The 24086-nt window shown below is 42.8% G+C and overlaps 1 protein-coding gene across 1 annotated transcript in view; it reads right to left on the reverse strand.

The window, feature by feature from the left end:
- The window catches only part of SCN10A (sodium voltage-gated channel alpha subunit 10), an 80771-nt gene extending 57480 nt beyond the window's left edge, over window positions 1-23291 (reverse strand). The window contains exons 1-7 of the mRNA XM_036266500.1: window positions 23016-23291; window positions 21704-21831; window positions 18363-18443; window positions 4098-4226; window positions 3468-3556; window positions 1697-1918; window positions 1240-1303 (exon numbers count right to left, since the gene is read on the reverse strand). Coding sequence (XP_036122393.1) covers window positions 1240-1303; window positions 1697-1918; window positions 3468-3556; window positions 4098-4226; window positions 18363-18443; window positions 21704-21831; window positions 23016-23291 — 989 coding nt within the window. The remainder of the gene's footprint in view (window positions 1-1239; window positions 1304-1696; window positions 1919-3467; window positions 3557-4097; window positions 4227-18362; window positions 18444-21703; window positions 21832-23015) is intronic.
- Between the last annotated feature and the right edge of the window lie 795 nt (window positions 23292-24086).

Consider the following 24086-nt stretch of genomic DNA (forward strand, 5'->3'; position numbering starts at 1 on the left):
GATGCATGTGCTTCTCCCTCTGTTATGTGAGGACAGTGAAGCCATGTGATGGAGTTGTGATGATTAGATCTGGAGCAGCTGACACAAAACATATTTAACAAATATTAGTTCCTTCCTAGGATAGATGGTAAAAATGGCCACAATTATTCTCCTCCCTGTGTCTGCACCTCTTTGCAATGTAATGTTGCAGCTCCTCCTATCAAAAGGTGGAGTCTAGCCCAGCTTGTGTGGCTCAGTGGTTGAGCGTCGACCCATGCACCAAGAGGTCGCCAGTTTCATTCCCATTTAGGACACATGCTTAGGTTGTGGGCCCGATCTCCAGTGTGGGCATGCAGGAGGTGGCCAATCAATGTTCTCACTCATTGATGTTTCTATCTCTCTCTCTCTTCCTCTCTCTCTAAAATCAATAAAGAATTTTTTTTTAAAGTGTAGTCTAGCCCTGGCCGGTGTGCCTCCATGGTTAGAGAGTTGGCTTGCAAACCAAAGGGTTGGTGGGTTCAATTCCTGGTCAAGGGCATGTACCTGGGTTGCAGATTTGGTCCTAAGCTCTAGTCAGGGCTTATGCAGGAGGCAACCAATTGATGTGTCTTTTACATTGATGTTTCTCTCTCTCTCTCTCTCTCTCTCTCTCTCTCTCTCTCTCTCTCCCTCCCTCCCTTCCTCAACAACAAAAAAGTGGAATCTATTTATCTACCCCCTTGGATCTGGATTGACCTGTGACTTTCTCTGGTCAACAGAACGCAGTAGAAGTTACATTATGCCAATTCTAAGCCTCTAGAGAACATTTACACTTTTTCTTGGAACCCTGACTCTGCCATGAGAACAAGCTCAGGATAGCCTGCTGGAGGATGAGAGACCACATGGAGCAGAGACCAACTACCCCCGCCAAGGCCATCCCAGGTCAGCCAAGCTCCAGCCAATCTGCCTCTGAAGATGCATGAATAAGTCCAGTCAATGCCAGAACACCCCACTGATCTCAGCCCAACATGCCGATGTGTAGAATCCTGAGTTAAATAAATGGCTGGTGTTTTAAGCCACAAAATCCTGGGGTTGTTTGTTACATAGTAGAAGCTAACTCGTACATTCTCTCCCCATAGGCCTGGGATGTCAGAAGCCATGACTTATTCATTTCTACATTTTCTTCAGGACCTGTACCCAGTCTCTGCCCAGAAAATCCTGGTGACAAGAAGGAAAAAGGACTGCTGGGCATGGGAGCTATGACATGGATTGGACACTCACCCTGCGTCAGATCCATTGCCGCACAGTAAGGGATCAGAAGTGCCTGGCTTATTGATGTAATAGTCTGCAAAAGAAAGCAAGAAATGGAAGCTTTGCATATGGTTCTGAATCCTAAAACTCAAGCCTTGGGTGGTGAAGCAGCACCTTGTAAGTCTTCTGCCCCAGTGAGGTGAGTTTCCTCGGCTCTGTGCACTCAGTGGACATGCGGGACCCTTGGAAGGGAAAAAGCCCCATCTGGGGAGAGAAAAGCTAAGCAATGACTTCAGCTCCAAGCCTCTCCTGGCAGAGGCAGAATGACTTGCCCCTGGATTTATAGCTCATTTCCTTGGACATTTGGTAGCAAATGGGAAATCCAAAGGTAAAATGCAACTCAGGAAAAGCATTTGAACAGGAAAGAGGACTCAAAATATACTTCTCTACAGGTGTGCAGGGACTTCACACTCCTTGCCAACCAGACCTTTATCACTGTGGCAGAAATCCCACTCGCGTTTTTCATAAGAGGAGTAGTTGGCTGTCTCGTTGAGAGCTGTGCAATTCTTGGCACATTTGTTCTTGAGGTTGCCCTTGAAGAGCTGCAGGCCCACCAGGGCAAAGACACTCAGGCAGAAGACAGTGAGGATGGTCACATCAACCAGCTTCTTCACTGAGTGGATCAGGGCCCCGACGATGACCTTCAGCCCTGCGGGAAGACAGCAGCGATACTCCCACATGAACAAGGTACCACGCACAGCACACACATGTGCCCGGCACGCCTGCATCTCAGCCTTCCCGCCCTCCCACTACATACAGGTGTGAGGCGTCGTACAGACTCTAGGGAAGTCCCAAGCCTAGTTCCTCATGTGAACTTAGAAAAGATTAGGGTTCCACTGTGAAGACGAGGCAACGGAGACCAGGCCATGCATTTCTTATCCTCTTGAGGCCGATACATTCCTGGCAACAGCCATTGACTTTAAAAGGAATTGAGTACCTGCTATGCTCCAGGCAGTGTGCTGATCATGAGGCTACTAACTTCATTCTGGTTGTTTGGCCTCTGCCTTTCTGTACTCACTTGAGTCCTGGGAGAAGCCTGAGTCTGGGGACTCATGAACCTCAGTTTGTGTGTGTGTGTGTATGTGTGTGTGTGTGTGTGTGTGTGTGAGAGAGAGAGAGAGAGAGAGAGAGAGCAAGGGAGATAGAATGAGATAGAAAAGAGATAGACACAAACACAGACAATAGAGTAAGAGCATGAAAGACACTGGAAACAGAGAATCTGAGAGGGGGCGGGGCTATCTCAGAGCCAATCACAGCTCGCAGCTTGTTTAAGGAAGGAAGATTGCTGCTCTGGCTAACAAATCACCTTCTCTGGGAGGGCAGCTTCAAGGGCAGTAGAAAGACCTCCACCCAGGGAAGCAGTCTGAGATCAATCCTTGCCTTGTCATTTGGTCAACAAATAACCTGCTAAGCACTACACTACTTGTGTTGGTCCCTGGGCTGGGAGCTGGCATGTGGTGGAGTTGTGTGACAACGGAGGGGGAACTCCATAGCATTGTTGGGCAGGTGGGCACACACAGGAGCAGCCCCTAACCCAAGCCTGGGGATGGGGATGGGATGGGTGGGGAGTGGGGACGTTGGGAAAGACCAGGGAATCTCCTCGGGGCTCCTGATGATGATGGGGATCTTGGAGGCCCAATGAGATGAGCTCTGGTGATCTACTTGTGTTTCTGAGTCCTCTGTAATCAAGAGTCACCTTACCTTTCTTTCCTCTGTGCATCTAAAGACAGGCCTGAGCTTCCGCTTTCAGATCTATGGGAATGGCGAAGACACTCACCAGAGCCCCAGGCTGCCTTCTCCCTTCCTCCCTATTTATTTCCAAGCTTAAACCTTTGGTTTAAGGTATAAATGAGGATCTGACTAGATGGAGGCCTGCCTGACCTTCACAACAAGAACATGAAATGAGGACATGACCTTCTTGTCATCTACCGATGGTGAGACCATGAGGTCCTGGGGACAGAGACCTGGACGAGGAATCAAGACATGAGGTTTCCAGGTCACACTTTGCCTCTGACCAGCGATGAGGACTTGTGATTGTGTTTTCTACTCTCTGGGCCTCAGTTTCTTTTTCTTGTAAGTGGGGACAAGGGCCCATGCCCTGGAACTTTATAGGGCTCTTGTGAAAAATCAGAGGAGGACACTATGCTGTGGACACCACACATGCTCAGTGAATCAAGGTGCTGGTTAAAGCAGCTCACCTGGGATCACGGAAACTGTTTTTAAAGCTCTAAAAACTCTGAAGGTCCGCAGGCCTGAGAACCCTTGGAGAGCAGTTCTGCCAATGTATCTGTAGGACCAGAAGTCAGTCAGCATCTCTGCAGCATTGATAAGGACAACTGGGGGTGACATGAGCCTCGGAAGCACCCAGAATAGACAGAATAGCACCTCCACCTACAGACCCTGACTGGATTGTCACAATAGCTCTCCGGAGGGCCCCTTTGGGAAGAGGCACGGTGGGCTAGGGGTCCCTTGTGCCACGTGGGTGAATGGGTGTTCAGGCATGTGGGCCTGGCCAGCCAGTCTCTGCAGACATTGGTTCCTCAGGGAAAGACCTTCATGCCGGTAGGTACGAGGCTGAGCCCCTCGGAGCAACCTTGACAGGCCAGTTACCAGCTCAGATCTGAGGCCTCTGACTTCTCCCTGGGGCTATGGGACTAACCCTGGAAAGCGACTCCCAAAGCCACAGTCGGTGGCGACAAAACCCCAGGCCATGCAGTTTCAAAGGAGGAAGCTGGATGGAGAGAAGGAAACAGCCCAGAGCATGAGCCTGGGCACACCCACAGGCCCCACACAGATGCACAAACAAATCAGTGGCGAGAAATACTCACGCCAGGGCAATGACGCTGAAATCCAGCCAGTTCCAAGGATCTCGCAGGTACGTGAACTCGTTTAGGCAGAATCCTCTTGCCACTATCTTGATCAAGGCTTCCAGGGTATAAATGGCAGTGAAGACAAACCTGGGAGGGAGGGGGAAGGGCTCAGAGGGAGAGCTGCTGTGATGCTCCAAAGGAAACTGTACCAAGGGCGTCCCCCAGGGGGGAAGGGGAGGGAAGGAGACGACCCAGACAGAGGGACTCAGAGGAGGGGCGGGGTGGGGGCATGTGTGTGGTTGCCTGATTGGCAGCGTTCTGCTGTCTTGCGGGCGGAAGGCAATGGCAGGTGAAGAACACCCCACGGTTCAGAACAAGAATGCCCCTGTTCCAGGGGGGTCCCCGAGGCTCCCTGCCCTCAGGGAAGCTGGAGGCTCCTCTTCCAACTTTTTGATGGCTGGAGGTGTGGAAGAGGGACCAGCCTGCAGCATTTCTCCTCCCACACTTCTCCACCCGACCATCTCTTCTCACACGGCGCCGGGTCTCAGGGATCCCGGCCCAAGCCGGTGCGGCAGGAAGCAGCGAGGTGCCCTGGAGGAAAGCATTTACGCCCACAAGCGTTTTCTCGCAGGAGAGGATGACACCTGCTAGAGGGTGTCTTCTCAAACCTGCTCTTTTGTCCTGCTGGGCACGGATTTGAAGGGCTGGATCAGAGCTGAGGTTGAGAGGAGGGCAGTGTTTCCCGGCTGTTCAGAACCCCTTCAGCACCGGCAGGAGTGGTTCTCAAACTCTAGCAAAGCATCTGAACCGCCCAGAGGCTTCGTTCAGACATGGATTCCTGGCTTCCCCACAGCATTTCCGAGAATCTGTCTTTTTAAAAGTTCCCAGCCGACGCTAATGCTGCCAGCCGGAGCAACTGCCCTTTTAGACCACTGGCCACGGGAACCCGGATGCACACATAAATCACACAATTTGGCTACATTCATTTTTTTAAGTTCTAAAATTATAAACATAAACACGAGTATTAAAAACAGGAAGTCTTGCCCTGGCCGGTTTGGCCCAGTGGTTAGAGCATTGGCCTGCGGTCTGGAGAGACCCGGGTTCGGTTCCCGCTAAGGGCATGTACCTCGGTTGCGGTTTGTCCCGGCCCTGGTTGGGTCATGTGGGTGGCAGCCACTCGATGTGTCTCTTTCACGTTGATGTTTCTCTCTCTCTCTCTCTTCCCCCCCATCTCCCTCCCACTCTATCTGAAGATAAATGCAAAAATGTCCTCGGGTGAGGATAAAAAACAAACAAACAACAACAAAAAAACAGGAAGTCTTTGGATTAAATATGGCAGTTTGAGCATATGCATTTACCTCTCTCTTCTCTGGAATTCTTCTTAAATGACAGTAGAAGGATTTTTAAAGCATAAACCCACCAGGACAGAGATAGTAGAGCGCGCACCGTCATCCTGGAGACGAGCGTGGTGACTGACAGAGGGGAGCCCCCCAGAAGCAAGCCGACCCACACTGCAGACCGCTTAGGACGTGGAGAGGCTGAACCCCTCTGCAGTGGGGCTCTGGGGAGGGTGGCGAGTGGGGCTGAAGGTTGAGAGTCTTCGCAAGCAGCAGCTGGCTTTGCGATGCCCTCCGCCCCACCCTCTCGGTGAGGAGCTGCGTCCTGTGCTCTGGAAATGGGTTGGATGCTCATCCTCTCAAGAGGTGAACAGAGGGATGAGCTGCATACTGAAACGGGGGAGAAAGGGGAAACCTACATACTAAGAGGCAGACGACCTCCACCGCCTGCTTCTTCCCCTGAATAAGGTCCTAGAAGCCCGGCAGTCAGGTGGATAGCCCAAGATGCGGCACTTTTTATATGCCAGCCAACAAGCATCCGGAATTATAAGGATGCGTCTAATACCACAGACTAAGTAAACCAAAGAGGGAGAGGGAAAAAAGAAAAGAAAAGAAGAAGACAATGCAGGGAGCAGGAAAAAGGTTAGGAAAAAAAACAAACCTGTCATTAATATTTTTAGAGAGTTAAGAGATGAAAAAAAAAAAACTGGATACATAAAAGAACAGAAGGCTATAAACAACAATACTCAAAGAAGAAGCAGAACTTTTGAAAATAAAAATCTGATAGGAAAAGTAAAATATTTATAGAAGGGCTGAAGATTAAATTGAGAAAATCTCACAGAAAGTGGAACAAAAAGAAATGGATTAAGAGGTGATAAAAAGTATGAAAATTAGAGAATCAGACCAGTAGTTACAATGTCTGAGTACTAGGAGACCTAGAAAGAGATAGGAAAAATCACCAAAGAAATAATTCAAGAAAATTTCCCCAAACTGAAGGATCTAAGTATTCAGTTATAAACACCCACAAGTATTCAAGAAAACGAACGAAAATCTCAGATCAAGGCATCATATCACACGGTGTCAGAGCCTGTGCACAGAGACAGGAGCCTCGCTCTGGAGCAGTGACAATCACGGGCCACATACACAGGACTGAGAATCACGTATCATCAGATTTCTCAACAGCAGCCTTGGAGGTTATAAGACAATGGAACAATGCTTTCAAAATTTTGAGGAAAATAATTTCTAATGTAGAATTTCTTCTTCACCTAAACTGTTAAGAATGAAGACAATTACTGATGCGCAAAGCCTTAGAAAATGTACTTTGTATTTACCCTTCTAATAAGGTTACTAGAGGATGTGCTCCACCAAAACAAGGGAGTAACCAGTAAAGAGGAAGAGTTGGGATGTAGGGGAGAGACAAATAGTATCCAAACAGGATGGAGAAAAAAATATCCCTAGAAAAGAGGTGTGCTTCCGGCCTCGTAGGCCAGGTGGAGGCAGGAAGTGGAGGACTCGAAGGGTGATTTCCCCGAGAGAATTTGAAACTGGTGGATAACCTGATGCATTTGCATAAATAGAAGCAATAATTAAACTTCTGAAGAAGAGTTTGGGGACAAACTCGTGACAAATTAGTGAACAAAAGAAGACATAAAATCCTTATTAACTCCAGAGAAAGCAAAAATGTGCAAAAAGAACATGTAATCAAAATAGACTGCATGTTTCAGTTGCATATTTGTATATTTCAAAGAGAATTTGCTTAGCAACACTATTATATAATTATATATGCAGGCAGACAACGTACACGTTGTCTGATTATCTTACTAAAATTTATGATGTGACTAATGGGAAGATGAGTATGAGAAGAAATGAGCTTATGTGTGTGGACCTAATTCTTTTTTTTTTTTTTTCCATAAGAGAAAGCCAATAGATGATATCTAAAATGGAAAAATAAAAAATAGTCGTATGAGTATATTATTAGAGGTAGGGAGGCAGAAGAAAGAGGTAGACAAGCTGAGAGTGTTCGCCCTTGGAAATATGGAATTCGAGGTGAGGAGATGAGAAACATGAAATTGCTGTTTTTGTTCCAATCTTTATAGAACTGTGACCCTTTGAACCACAAACCCATATATCTTAAATAAAAGTAAAAATTATTCCAGCCGGTGTGGCTCAGTGGTTGAGCATCTACCCATGCAACAAGAAGTCACCTGTTCGATTCCTCGCTGGTGCTGGTCAGGGCACATGCCCAGGTTGTGGACCTAACCCCTCGTGGGGGGCATGCAGCAGGCAGCCAATCGATGTCTCTCTCATCGATATTTCTCTCTCTCTCTCCCTTCCTCTCTCTCCCTTCCTCTCTCTCAAAAATCAATAAAGAAAAAAAAATTTTTAAGTAAAAATCAAATTAAGAAGTGAGTAGCAGTAATGATTTTTCATCTGTGAGAAGAGAAACAGTGTTTGAAATCACTCACGAAGGAACCTCTGGCTGACAGCTGTTTGAGCTGTCAGCTTCCGTATATTGGTCCCCGCCCCCCAACTCTTTGTGTTTTCTACATTACAAAATCTTAACTCAAAACCATATAGGTTGTTGGGAAGTTTTGATGGATAGTTCTGGCTTTTCAGATCAAATGCAGACCAGGAAATTATGGGGGGAGTTTCCTCTAAAGACAACTTTGAGTGTTTCATTGGGGACGAGGACAAGTACCCCGGCTCGGCACCCCTGAGCTGGAAGGTTAGAGGTCTCACCTTGGGAGACAGCGGCAGGTGGAGTCACACCCTCTCTCTCTGGTGGCACTTGGCTGGTAAGATATCTCTTCATGTTTAGCTGCAGCATTTAGATGTGACTTGTAATATGCAAGAGACACATCCTAACTGTTTTTTTCTGATGAATGAAGAAAACCTTCGGGTATTGGGAAAAAGTCAAACTCTCAGCCATGGAGCCATCTGCTGACTCTCAACCATTGTTCAGTGTTAAGAAATTCTGATGTCTAATCATTTAAAAATCCTGACATTTTGACCCCGAAGTCAAAGATCCATACTATTCAAAATCCTAAACGTATTATTGAGACACAGCTTGCGTACTCACAAAAATGGTAATTTAAAAAGATTTCATCCCTTAAACACTGTAAACCCTTTCTTTTCTAGAGGCATGAAATACGCCCCCCCCCCCCATAGTTTTCCATGAATAGGGCATGGACTGCATTCAGAAGCAACACCTTTCATTGGTATGGTGATGCCTTTCCTTGCTGACCTGTGGCTGGAGCTTCTTCAATTCCAACTCAATGTATCTTTTTTTTCAATTGTGATAAAATATACATAACATAAAATACACTACTTTGACCATTTTAAAATATACAATTCAGTGGCATTAAGTACATTCACAATATGGTGCAACCATCACCACTATCCATCTCTAAAACTTTTTCATCTCCCTAAATTGAAAGACTACTCATGAAACAACAACTCCCCATCCCTCCCTCCCTCCTCCTCTGTTCTATTTTCTGTCTTCATAAATTTGCCAATTCTAGGTCTCTCCTACAAGTGGGATCATACAATTTTTATTTTTGAAGTCCAGCTTATTTTACTTAGTATTTCTGAAAGGTTCATCCATGTTGTAGCAGGTATCAAAATCTCAGTCATTTTTCAGGCTGAGTAATAGTCCAGTGGATATTCCACATTTTGCTTATTCTTTCTTCTGTTGATGGACATTTGCCTTGTTTCCACCTGTTGGCTACTGAAAATAATGCCAACGCAAACATTCACGCACAACACGCCTTTTAAAGTCTATTTCATCGTTTACAAACTGATCATTAATGAAATCAGAAATCTCTTTTAAAATTAGCTATATGATAAATAGGACAAAAATTCATTGAGCACTGCTTTCTCCTATATATGGTAAATATATACTGGCATTTGATTTATTCAGCTTTATTAAACTATAAGGTGAAATGTCTGGTTATCTACATACATAATAGTTATTAATTTTAAATGCCAGTCATACCATAATAAATCCAAGAGTTCTGGTAACGGAACTCTACCAAATGTTTCCAGCTTTCCAACTATAACGTTTGGTATTGATTTTGAAGGCAGTTTCATATTTCACCAGCAAGAATACAATTGCACTTGTTTTGCTACAAGGGTGAACGATGACTATGGTTTTCTTGTCTTTTCAACCTTTAACATTAAATTTTGATAATTTTCTACTGGAAAGCCTTAGTTTTTGTTTGTACTAGAGAAAGTCAATTGGTTTAAAAGTGAGGTTGATAAGCTTTATTGGAAAATAATGCGGATGTTTTGGAAGCTTTATACTATTATTTGATAAAAGTGTATAGGTTAATAAACTGGGTAGTAGGACAAAGGGGTCATTAATTTAATACAATTTGATTATCATTTTTCATTGTCATCCTTTCTGTTTTCTTATTTATTTTTTATCTGCCTTTGTGAGATTATCCACATCCATTGTCCACTTGTCACATGACATACAGATTCAAGCTTTGTATTTATGACAGAGTCCATTTATTACTGATATTGGTGACCTTATTTTATTTTATTTTATTTATTTATTTTTTGGTACATGCCCCTAGCAGGAGCCAAACCCGGGCCTCTCTGGTCTGCAGGCCGACACTCCAACCGCTGAGCCAAACCGGCCAGGACTCTTATTTTATATTGTAGGATTTACTTTTCTACTTTTGTCACTATTATATTTCTGCAAACCACTTTTGAAATGCTGATTCATGTTTTGAAATGTGCTATTCTGCAATGCAGCAGCCCCAGTGACAAGCGCAGAGTTAACAAGTGTAAACAATGACTGTCAGACAACAATGAAACACATTATTTAAGATAAACTACACCATGTTAACCAGTATGAACTAAGTCAGTCCTTGAATACACTGCTTTCAAGAACATAAAAGGGGAGAAATTCTATAAAAATTATTATTAATCTTATATTTCAGATCTTTAAATTATCTGTGCATAAATGATTACATAGCTTTTCCTTCCGAACCCGTGAAATGATTTAGAGGCTACTGAGAGACATCTAGTGGCCAGTAGAGATCCTTAGATCACTTATTGAGAAACTTGTAGGGGATGGAGAGAGCTGAGCTGCTCTGAGAAGCAGAAAGAGAAGAGTTTGGGTTCCCAGGCATGATACAGAAGACAGTGAGGCAGCAAGACGGAAAAGCAACCCAAAGAGACAGTTTATAGGAGAAGATTATGTTAGCTTCCTTTGCCAAGATAGATCAGTTGAAATATTGGCAAACTGAATCTAGCAATGATGAAGTTAGAATAATTAAAAATAGAGGTAGTCTAACTTACTATATTAACAGATAAAAGACTATATGATAATCTTAATAAATATGGAAATATTGGTAAAAAAACGAAACAACAATACCCATTCATTATGAAATTCTTAACACACCAGAAGTGGAAATAAATGTTTATAACTTGATCATCATGATAATAGTGAAATACTAGAAATATATTTTATAAAAACAAGAGAAAAAGAAAACTGCTCACTATGAGAGCGTTGTGCTGAAGGTCCTGGCCAGTTCAATAAGACAGGAAAAGTAAATAAGTGGCACGAGAATCATAAAGGAAGAGACAAGTTCATAATCATTTGCAGGTGATATTAACTATTTGAACAGAAAACCCAAGAGAACCCACAGAGAAATGTAACTTGTTAAAGAGTTCAGAAAGACTGCTGGATGCAAAACCAATATATAGAAGTTAAAAACATTAATATAGTTTAGCAATGAAAATAAATAAAATCATAAAAAAAAGAAAATAAATATTCAAATGGAAAACCAAAATGATAAACATAAGATTTGTAACATAAGGTATGTAAGAACTTTACATAAGACAGTATAAAATGCTATGGAACAATATAAAAGAAGGCATATATAAATTGGAATATATACCATGTTGATATGTGGGAAGGCTAGATATTATAAATGTAGCCATTTTTTCCTATGGTAATAAATAAATTCAATGCATTTACAATCAAGGTTTCAGTAAAGTTGTAAGGAAAGAGCTTGAAAATCTGACCCTTACCTTGATATGGAGAAGTAAAGAAAGAGGAAGAACTAGGTCATTTTCAAGAAGACAACAGAGAGGGTGCCATCATTAACCAGGTCAAATCATATCACAAAGCAGTTAGTTCGGTGCAGTGTGGACTTGGGAAATGACAAATAAATTACCAGGAGAAACAGACTTGAGTATACATGGAAATCTGGTGCATGAACGAATTAGTAGAAGGAATCTCTTGGGGAATGAAGACCTATTAAAAATGGTGTTGAGATAATCCATATGGAAAAATAGTAGAAGCTTATTTCAAGCACACACATATGTACACATGTACACACACACACACACACACACACACACATCTAGGAGGATGAACTATCTAAATAGAGAAAGAAATACAGGGGTGGGGCAAAAGTAGGTTTATTCTTGTATTGTTATTTATTAATTATTGAATTATTTTCCATGTGAACAACTGTAAACCTAGTTTTGCCCTTTCCTGTATTATGGCTTTTAGAAGAAAATACTAAAGAACATCTTTATAGAATATTACATAGCAGTAAAAAAAGAATGAAATAAGTCTCCATGTAGTCATTTAGACAAACACAAAACGCCATATTGAGTTCTTAAAAGCATCAGCTAATGTGTGCCTACAATATGGTTTCACTCATATAAACTTGCAAAGACACAAAACACTACTTCGCGGGTGCAGAGCCAGGTACCCACCCCCCCGTTTGCTACAGCTTCCGCTTCACTGCATCTGCTCTTTTCCAGGGGAGGGAACATTCTTTCCACCGTGCTTTTCCTTGCAACCACCTAGCTGTGTTTTGTCAGCTGTTTCTCCAGAGTCCCAGTATGGCTAGTGATGAGTGTCCCAGGAACATCAAAGAGCCCCTTCGATGACCCTCCGTGAGCTCGGTGGGTGGGGATGGTGGGGAAGTTCCTCTCTGGTCACTGTTAATACTTTCTGCATCCCCTGTGCTTTTGATTTCCTCCTGCAGTCCAATATGATACATTCCTCCCCACTAAATCTCTAGTTTATTTCTGAGTAGAAGGGATTTAAAAATAGATTATATATGCATGTATTATATAGTATAAATATATAAAATCTTCTCACAAGCAGACAGATAGGCAGGCGGGGGGGCAGGGAGCTGCCTTGATCAGCCGGCAACAGCGACAGCCAGCATTTCAGGGAGGTGCAGTGGCAGGGAGGAGAGATAAGGGATGGGAGCCACTTGTGCCCAAAGACTGTATCAAGAACACGGCGATAGGATCGGCTTCTGATTCCTCACTGTCCACGCTTTAATTTCTACTAAAAACTACGCAGAGTGATCATACAGCCCCAGTGTACCCCAAGGACATTTCCTCTTTTCCTTTGGGCTCCCAGCCACACGGAACCACCAAGGGCTAGTGTCAGTGTACATCTCAGAAAAAAAAAAAAAAAAATTGGCGTCTGATTATTTTTGTGAGGCTGAGGATACTCAATACCTGTCCCATCAATTTCCAGAACTAGAACCAGATAAGTGGATTTTTATCTTTTACCTGGTTTTCAAAGTGTATTTACAGAGGCACTGTGTCAAGAATTTAGCGAATACAAACTCTGATGAAGAATGGATTTAATTATTAGCGGGAATGGAAATTGGTACAGCTTTGGAAAACCATTTGGCAGCATCTCAAAAATTAAAATTGTACATCCCTATGACCCAGCATTTCCACTTCCAGGAATTCATTCCTCACATTTACCCACACCATGTGTGCAAAGATATGTGTGTAAGGATATTCCCCGAAGAATCGTGATGGCAGAATATGAGAAATGTGTTGCCTACAATCAACATAAATGCCTTTCAATAGGATCATAGGTAAATACATTTTGCTTCATCCATGTAAGTAAAATCTATTCAGTCAATTTCTGCAAAACATCTGCTGCAGGGATTTGTACCGGGACTCACTGAATCTGTGAATTATTTGGGCAGCACTAACCTGAGCTGTTCCAGCCCTCCGCCCACGTGCAGTCTTATGAGATTGTTTTGACATCTCTTGTCCTCTGCTTTCCTTTCCCCTCTTGGTTCCTGTATATTTATCCTGTTCTTACTCCCATGCTGTCATTTCATCAGCATTTTGAGAGGGTTGGGGTAAAACATACGCATGCCATCTTCCATGTTTAGTAAGAATCCCCAAATAACTTACCTTTGAGAGAAAATGCTTTGCATTAAAAGTTCAGAAAACAGAAATGTTACATGCCACGTGAATGGACATCGTCTATCTCTATCTCTACCTACCTATACCTACATTATCTATATCCATATCTGTATCTGTATCTACAGCCATATCGGCAGCACCTATATTTATATCTATGTTATCTGCCTATATTTCTCTCTCTATCTCTGTATCTTTGAGGGAGAGAGGAAGAGAGAGGATGATAAGCTAAATACCAACAGTGATTTCTCTACCTCTCTACCTAGTTACTGTCTTCTGATTTATAGTCTTTAGTATTTTGCATTTCATGCAATGGTCATTTATTTTTTAAATTACTTTGTTTTTAAGCTTTTTATTATAATAAATAACATGCATGATACAAATGCACATGAAACATACATTAGTTGTAAAATGAACGCTTGTGTATTAGTCAGATCAGACTGCCAAAACAAAATACCATAGACTGAATGGTTAAACCTCAAACATCTATTTTCTCACAGTTCTGGAGGCTGGGAGTTACAGATCAGGGAGCCAGCACGCTCAGGCTGTGGTGAGGGCCCTCTTCCTGGCTGGCTGAGGTCTAATTTCTCGCTGTGTCTGCGTACGGCTGAGCGGCAGCTCTGGTGTCCAGTCCTCTTCTTATAAGGGCCTCAGTTCTATAGGGTCACCTCTTCTAACCAGAACCACCTCCTTAAAGGTCCCTTTTCAAATACAGTTACATGGGGGTTAGAGCTTCAACATATGAATTTGAGGGGTCGTAATCCAGTCAATAGCAGCTTTGTGACAAACTATTCATGTCACAAAATGGAACGTTATGAGCATCCCACAAGCCCCTTCCAATGACGTCCTCCCATCTCTGCCCTAGACGTTGCTACTATCCTGACTTTTGGTATTTTGGGTGCCTTTTCATTTATAGTATTACCTCCTAAGTATGCATTCCTAAACAAAATAGTTAAGTTTAGCTTTTTAAAAAAAATTGGTTGAAATGAAATCATGCTTATGTCATCATCCATGTCTGGCTTTTTTGTTCAATTTTATATTCCTGAGACTCATCCTTGTGTGGAGATATAGCCTATTCATTTCCATTGCTGTACATTATCCCATTTTTAAGAACATAACAGAGATACTTAATGTATTTAAAAAGTTATGAGCATGGGGTTGTTTCCGATTTTGGGCTTCTATGGGCAGTGTTCATAAATGTTCTTGTAGCTGTATCCTGGTGCCCATAAGTACATATTTCTGTTGAGTATAATTAGAAGGTCACAGTGTATGTGTGTTTTCACCTATACTTGATAATATCCACTGGTTTCCAAACAGGTTGTACAAATTCGCATTCCCACCAGCAGCATATGAGTTTTTGTTGTTTCATATATTTCTCAATACATGGCATGGTCACAATTTTAAAATTTCCTCATCTGATGAGCATACAGTAATCTCTCTCCCTGGCCGGTTTGGCTCAGCAGTTAGAGTGTCAGCCTATGGACCAAAGAATCTTGGGTTCGATTCTCGGTCAAGGACACATACCTGGGTTGCAGGTTTGATCCCTGGGCCTGGTCAGGGTCATGCCAGAGGCAACCAATCGATGTGTCTCACTCACATTGATGTTTCTCTCTCTCCCTCTGTTTCACTCTCTCTAAAAATCAATGGGAAAATATCCTCAGGTGAGGATTAACAACAACAACAACAAAATCTCTCCGTGATTGTAGTTCACATTTCCTTAATTAAGGAGAAAGTCAAGAATATTTTTATATGTTTATTGATCATTTGGATTTCTACTTTTGTGAGATATGGATTTAAATTTTGGCTGATTTGAAAATTGGTTGTTCAGACATATTTCTAATGGATTTATACAGGCTCATTATTCTGGATAGAAACACTATAGGTATACATGTTGCAAATATTTTCTATTCAGTAAACTTGCTTTTTCACTCTCAAAAAATTGTCTCCTAATTCACAGAAATTCTTAATTTTAATATATTAACGTATGAGTTTGTTCCTCTATGGTTAGTGTTTCTTATTTTCTATGTAATAAATCTTTCCCTAACCTGAGGTCATGAAGATAGTCTCCTTTACTTTTTTATTTTTCCTTTTAAAAGCTTTATGTCTGTGTCTTTCACAACAAAATTTAGAACTTAATCCACCTGGAATTGATTTTTGTGTGTGGTGCAAAGCTGGATGTTCAATGCAATTTTTCTACTGGGAGCCCTGATTCTTCAGCGTCATGTATTGAAGACTGCCCTTCCCCACTGTTCTGCAGGGCCAGCTGTGTCCCAGATTCAGGGTCTGTGTGCACTGGTCTGGTCATGGGCCAACTTTGCTGTCCACTGGTCTGACTGACCATACACATGGCACACTGCTGCAATTATTAGAGCTTTATAGCTAATGGTGATATGCAGGAGAGCAAGCTCTCTTCTGCCACTGTGTCTTTCTTCCTCAAAATGTTTCCACTAGCCCTGGCCAATTTAGATCAGTGGTTAGTGTCGGCCTGTGGACCAGAGAGGCCCGGGTTCAGTTCCCGCTAAGGGCACGTATCTCGGTTGCAGTTTGTCCCCGGCCCTGCTTGGGGTGGTGTGGGTGGCGACCAATCGATGTGGCTCTCTCATATCGATGTTTCTCTCTCTCTCTTCTGCCCTCTCTGGCTCCCACTCTATCTGAAGATGAATGCAAAAATGTCCTTGGGTGAGGATAAAAAAAAGTGTTTCCACTGTAATTTCTTTTTTTTTTTAATCCTCGCCTGAGGATTATTTACCATTTTTGTTCACATAGAGTGGGAAAGAGAAAAAGGAAGAGAGGGAGAGAGCGAGAAACATCGATGTGAGAGAGACATATTGACTGGTTGCCTCTCGCATGACCCCAACCAGGGCTGTGGACAAACCGCAACTGAGGTACGTGCCCTTGACTGGAATCAAACCCACGACTCATTGGTCCTCGGACCGACACGCCAGCTGCTGAGCCAAATTGGCCAGGGCTCAACTATAATTTCTTGCATTTTCATATACATTTTAGAGTCAGTTTATCAAATAATACCAAAAAAATCCATCAGGATTCTGATTGAAACCACATTAAATTTGTTAGACATTTTGGGGAGTCTTACAATATTGTAACTTTGAATCTAGGAATATAATATATTTCTCCATTTACTGAATTTTCTGTATATTACTTAATATTTTAAATAATTTTCTTTATAGAGATCTAACTCATCTTATTTGTAGATACTTTATATTTTAAAATGCCAGAGTAAATGGTATTTTTAAAAGTATTTTCTTTTGGTTGCTGGTATATATATGTACAGTAGATTTATGCATATTAATTTGTACCCAGCTACCTGGTTACACTATTATTAATTCTAATAGTTAATCTCTAAATTATATGGGCTATTTTATGCACACAATCATAGTATCTGTAATTATAGCCTCTTTAGGACTGCTTTTCTTATTCTTACACTTTTTATTTCTTTGCCTCGCCTTACTACACTGGCTAGGACCTCCCTTACAAAGCTGAACAGAACTGATAAAATAGACGTTCTTGTTTCCTTCTGATCTCAAAGAGAAAGCTTGCTCTGTTTCACAATTCAGTATGATGTTTCCTACTTTCTTTAAAGTGGTTACCCTTGCCCCGCTGCTGGTGTGGCTCAGTGGCTGAGTGTCCACCCCCGCACCAAGAGGTTTCCGGTTCAATTCCCAGTCAGGGCTCATGCCCAGGTTGTGGACCCGATCCCCAGTGGGGGGCATGCAGGAGGCGGCCAATCGATGTTCTCTCTCATTGATGTTCCTATCTCTCTCTCCAAATTCAATAAGGAAAAAAAAAAAAAATTAAAGTGGTTACCCTTCATCAGAGTACAACAATTCCCTTCTATTCCAATTTTTCTAAGAGTTTTAAATCATAAGCCGAAATCAAACTTCATCACATAATTTTTCAACATCAATTAAGATTATCCCATGATTTTCATCTTTAATTTATTAGTAGAAAGAGAACATATTTCCTATTGTGCATATCTTAACGTTATAGTCAGAGAAACAATTTAAAAGTTGGAAAGGAGAAAGCTTTAGAGAGCTCCTGTCGTGATGCGAAGGCGTGCCCAGCTTGAGCTGGGGCAACGCCGTCCCAGATGAATTTGGCGCAGGATGTTTTTGGAATGTTCCCACATTCTGAAACGAGAGAGGTTCCATTTGCTAACTAGGGAGATAGCATGATCTCAGAAATATTAAGGTCATTTTGAACTATAGGAGCTATGAAAACTGGGCCAGCTTCATATATGGGTTATTTTCTGAATATATTCCAGAAACGCTTGTTCTTCATTCTGTCTCCGTTTTGTCCCTGCCTCTGTTTCCGAGAGCAGGTCCTTCCAAAGTTCAGTCACGGGTGCTCCTAGCCGGTGAATGTATGTATGTGTTGTAGGGGACTCATCTGCTCAGACCACGGACATTGGATCCTCTGAGACGGAGACACTGGCCTCCATAGTTTTGAAAACTCCCCAGGGGATTCCAATGCAGAGCCAAGGTTGAGAACCACTTAGCTATAGCTCTCTAACGCTGAAAATCATGTGTGTGTTTGTGAGACAAAGTCTATGGAGAAGAAAACGTATGACCATTACAAAGTCAGATAAGCAATAGGATTCCATATTACCCCAATGAGACCCCGAAGAATAAATAAAAGAAGGGGGGAAAAAGCTTCCAAGTGGGGGAAGAGAAAAAATTGACAAAGAGGGAAGGCACCAAATGACAGCAAATCTACTCACTCGGTGTTGTCTGGAAGGTCGCTTCGGGCCATGAACACACAATTGATCACAATAGTGACTGTAATAAATATGGTGAACCACCTGAGAGGCTGTGTTAAGGAAAAGCTGAGAGTCCCCATGTTTCCCTGATGGCATCTGTGATCACCTTGATGCTGAATGATTAAATTCATAACTCTTAGCTAGGATCAGCTTCATGGTCTTGTCACTTAATAACCAGTAACATTTCCTGAGTGCCTACTAGGGGCTGAATACTTCACCCACAATATTTCTAATATAATTATCCTACAGGTAGATATTATGATCTACATTTTGGAGCTAAGAAAACAGGCTGACAAAGCTTAAGTCATTTTTCCCTGGTCACACAGCTAGTCAACCATGATTCTGAACCGTGAACTCAAATCCTTTGATAACAGAACCCTGAGCAAGATGAAAGGAAACAAAATCCCACTTCCCAAAAGTCCTTCTGCACTGAGGACTTCATTTCACTATACAATATGGCCTGAAATTTCATCCATAAATGTCTCTTTTTCCCTAAAAGACAACGAGAATACTCCTAGAAAGTTAGAAGTAAGGGGAGGGCTACAAGCTTCCACGGGAATTGGTTGAGTCAGACGTTTTCCCTAACTTCGCTGAGGTCAGTTGTGAGGAAGTGGAGTTCTGGCCAGGCCCAGTGGAGGCGGCACAGGCAGGGAAATGTGGGTTCAAGGTCAAAATTCCACATAGGATTAGGCTGTGGTGAGAACTCGGAAGAGCCAGAGAGGAGACTCTTAGAGGACAGGCTGGGCAAGGGAATTATCAAAAGTGGAAGGGGGCCCTGGACAGGAAGGCAAGTGGAAGGGGTCAAGAGATGGGAAAAAATGTTGGTGGGGGGAAATGCAACAATCAATTTCTCCCGTTGGACATTTTTTCTAAGAACTAGCTGGGTTCTTAACAATTACGTCCTGAAGAAAAATAAAGCCTGAGGATGATCGTCACCTCCAGAGAGAGTGAACCACTCATCCTTCATCATTTCGTTTTTTTGTCCTTCATAATTTCACCTGGAGCAGAAGTATTTAACTCTGCTTTAGTTTTTGTAAATGCCTTTAATGTGCCTTGTTTTATAGTTACTTAGGAGCACATCTATTTTAAAAATGGAAATTCTACTACTTAAACTACATCATTTCTCTGTTGACTTGTAATTAAAGTAAGAAATGTATTTACATGGGGGGAGGGGTGTGTTAACCAAAGGATTAACTTAAAATCATATCTTCAATTTCATAAACTTCAAAAAGTAATATAATATGTTCTGTATACTATTACTTATAAAAACAGACATGGTGCCCTGGCCGGTTTGGCTCAGCGGTTAGAGCGTCAGCCCGCGAACCAGAGAGACCCAGGTTTGGTTCCCACTAAGGGCACGTACCCCGGTTGCAGTTTGTCCCCGGCCCTGTTTGGGGTCATGTGGGTGGCAACCAGTGGATGTGTCTCTCTCACATCGACGTTTCTCTCTCTCTCTAAAAAAAACAAACAAAAAACAAACAAACAAAAAAAACCAGACATGGTAAATTTGAATAGAATTATAATTTTGATGAAATAATAATAATAGGACACTGAGAATCCTAGACCTTGAAGAGTATCTTTTGAGGCTAGAGCTACCAACTTCATGAGATTTAGATACATAAATGCAGATTTTGATAAGTCCCTGATAAAGAGACCCTCTACACAATTATTCACTCATAAAATATTAAGATAAAAAGAATATGCCTAATCCATAGACACAAACAATAGTGGGGTGAGGTGGAGGCTGGTGGAGGGGGGAAACGAGGAACATCTGTAATACTGTCAACACTAAAAAAAAAAAAAGAATATTCACTGGTCGCTTAGTTCTTTAAAGGGATTTTATTTCTAATTAGCTGTCTCTAACTTATTTGGTTGTAATTCAACCAGGATGCATGGAGAAGATTTTGTGTGTTGCTGTTTTTCTTTATTTGTAATTTTATGTAATTGTACATATATTTAAAAACCCAAGTAGAGATGACATACTGAGAGAATAAATTACCCTAATTCATCTTTATTAACTACCTACTTCTTTGTTGCTGACACTGCTCCAAGCAGGATGCAGGCTGGATACTTTAACTAGTGGGGTGACCTTGGACAATTTACTTAATGCCTCTGAAAGTCAGTTCCATTCTGTAAAATGGGGATGTTAATCACTTCTTCAAGGGTTTCTGTACCTATGAGAGTGTTGACCCTTAGGGAGTATTTAGCAAACGGGAGCCTACTATTATTATGAAAATCCTTTGTAGAATTAAGAAATTCAATTAAGAAAATGTGCTTTCCACTGGTTAACCATAAAGCACGGAAAGGGAAATCGTAACTTCCTGAGGCAGCAGTTTCAGGTTGAGAGGACTAGCCAGGGCAGCCCGCTCACTGGGAGCTGTCCAGCAACCCAGCGAGCTGCTCCAGGCTGCGGGGAGAGAGCTCCTCCTGGAGCCTCCTAAGAAGGGGCTGGCGACCATCTGCCAGGCAGCTGAAGCAAGACGGCTCTTGCAAATCAACCTCCTGGAAGCCAGAGCTGAACTGTCTTCAGGAACTTCCAACTTGGACAGTCATCAGGGAAGGTCCTTGGAAACCAAGCCAAAGTCTTTTCTTTGCACTAGGTTGGCTGGTCTTGGAAAAAACAAAGACACATACAACCCCCGATCCCCCCAAAATGAAGCCAGCTTCTGAAGCTATCTAAAATAATTAAGCAATTAATATAATGCAGACATTTACCAGTGTATCTCTAATCATTACATTCTCCAATAGCATGAACCTTGGGCTATTGACATTTTTAATCTGCTGGTAGCTTTGGGGAAATTTATGGTGTTGGCAGTACCCCATGACCAGTGGGGTCCCACTGAGACAATCTACTCTCTGCCCATTGTGGTCTGTTCTCTCACCTCTCAGGGGGGGTGCTGCTCTTTTGCCCAACAGGCAGCCCTCCCCAGCATGCCTGTCTCATTAGCCCAAAGAAGGCTTGAGGCTTTTACTGGTCTTTACATTGCGGGAAGAGCAGACCACATGCAGTGAGAATGTGCCTGGGATAACAGCAAAGCTCCCCTCATAGAGAACATTTTTCAAGATGTGCATCCATAGGGGTGTCCGTACCAGCCTACATAAACCCAATCCCATCTCTGGGTTGCATGAAGACCTCCTCTGCCTTGGGACTGCTTTCAGGTGTTGGAAAGCCACAACCATGTCTTTCAATTTAATGATTAAAAAAAAAAAAAAAGGATTCAATTGGAGGAAGCTAACCTCTGAAGAAGGGACTGGACACAGTGGGCAAGACCTGATTCTAACATGTGAAGACTCAACCGTGCAAAGGATATTTATGGACAGACACTTTGATGGCTGTTCTTCTGATCAGGTTGAAAGGACTGAATAACCACAGGGCCCGAGTGGCACTAAATCGAGAAATGGTCCTCCCTTTGTTCAGCACTATAAATGTCTAAAACAAAACAAAACAAAACAGAAGGGGGCCTCCAGTGAGATACATGCATCCTCACACAACCATGTTTTTTGAGCATGAATGGCATCATCTCAGGCTCATGAGCAAGAGGGTCTGGGAACCATGGGTCAATGAAAGCCAAATGGAGAAGCATTTGTGGATCGTCCCCAGTCCTGTAATATTTCTTCTGTTCACCACCTCCTAAGTCTTCCCTTTTAAACCCTTCTCTGAGCATCTAGGAGGGTGAGGGCTTGTGGCAGAATACAGGAGGGAGGAAGACATTCCAGTGCCTTTATTTTCTCTACAAACCATATTGGAGATGGCTGATCCCTGCCCCTCCCGACTCCCAAACATGCACACGTTTCGGCTGTGGAGAACACCTACAATCCAATACCAACAGGGTTATTGCCATGGAACAGCTGTTGTTCAAATGAGTGGTTCTCAAACTTTTTGATTTCAGGACACTTTTATACTATCAAAAATTCTTGAGGACCCCAAAGACCTTTTTACCTTTTTGCTTATACTATATGTATGTATGTGTGCACGTGTGAGTTTCTATGTGTGTGTGTGTAGAAATGTAAAATGTAGAAAATTTAAAACTCCAGAATACACAAGCATACATTCCAGTAGCTGTTAGACTAATGATGTCACCCGTCCCCACCAATCAATACCTCTACATTCACTCTGGTCCGTTCACAGAAGAGTGTGAGTGAAAAAGACAAATGCCATCTAAATATTATTATGTAATAGTTTTGACCTGCTGAACCCATTGAAAGAATTCTGAGAACCCCAAGGGTCCCAAGATCATACTTTGAGGACCACTCATTTAAATCATCCTCATTTCTGTTCCCCTTACCTACTCTACCCTCCCTCCAAGATCTCTGCTCTCCACTTGCTCCTCTGGAGATCCTAGGCCAGAACTCATCCAAGGCAACAGTCAACTTTCTCTGAAAACCCCACAATAGTTCTTACTGCTTTTGAGGATGCAGATTTAATTAGCCTCTACCATAAATACCATAAAGATTCAAAGAGAATGTAGAAGAGGTGAATTAGATGTCTTTTTCACTGACTGAGTCTAGCTGACAACTACATCCCTTAAGATGCAGGAAGACTCCTTGGGCTGGGCGGGGCCGCGGCTTCCTCCCCCAGAGCTGAGAACAGGCCTTCCGGCCGGTAGCCCTTACCCGGTGTGCACTGTAGAAGACATCCAGATCCTCCAGGGGCTCCCCCACCAGCTCTGCCGGCAGCTCACCGTAGAACTTGGGCAGCTGGTTACAGGCTTTCAAGTCTAGCTGGGGCCGAGGCTTCTCCTCTTGGTTTTTCTTCCGATGCTCACGCTGCTTACCTTTGGCTTTCTTTGCTGCCTGCTCGGCTGCAATTCTCTTTTCAATCTCCGCCAGGGACTCTGGAGTGAATCGACGGAAGTTGGTAGTTTCCAGGGACCCAAAGGGGAATTCCATCTTCTCATTCTTCTTTAGGAAGAATTTATACTCTTATGAGAGAACATAACCACAGAGAGGTAACAGCCTGCCCACTGGCCCTCTTCCTCCCATCTCGCCCACCTTTTTTGCTAGAACAGCTCCCCTACCCACCTCTCTATTCCTTAACTCACACTAAGCTCCCCGCAGGACGCCACAGCCCCTGAACTGCTTTCAGGGGAAATGATTATTCCTTGAGGTACTGCAGGGTCATGTCTGTGCTCTCCATGAGCTTCTAAGTGATTGCTCCTTCATCATTTTGTAACCCACCACCGCCACCGCCACCAGATTCGCCATATCGCCCTCTCTCCTTGTTTCTATGACCACTGAGCAACGGGTGCTCTCCTACCATTCATCAAAGACCATGATTCTTCAGTCTCATCCTATCTTCTGACCAAAACCTTCAGTTGATTGACATTTTTAATGTTTTACCCACTCCTGAACTCCATTTGAAACTCTAGGCTACTTTTTCTTTGTCCATGACTGAAGACGTCTTTCCATACCCAGATCAGATCTTGGGGCCCACCATTGTGACCATTCCCTTATCCTTTTCCTAAACACCAAGACTGCATCAGTCTACAAGAGTTCAGTTCCGGTTTCTCTGACTCTGGACTGCTGAGGGGTGAGGGAGAATATTATGTTGCTTGGGAATCATATGGTCTTCCTAGGCACTAGTTTTTTCTAGTGTAATACTTCAAAGACTGTTCATCTCTTCTGATTATTCCCTATTTCTCCTTGTAGTAAGACAGTGACCACGTTCCCTACTTCATGAAGAAA

Source organism: Molossus molossus, unplaced genomic scaffold (assembly GCF_014108415.1).
Source record: "Molossus molossus isolate mMolMol1 unplaced genomic scaffold, mMolMol1.p scaffold_m16_p_18, whole genome shotgun sequence".
NCBI classification, from domain to species: domain Eukaryota; kingdom Metazoa; phylum Chordata; class Mammalia; order Chiroptera; family Molossidae; genus Molossus; species Molossus molossus.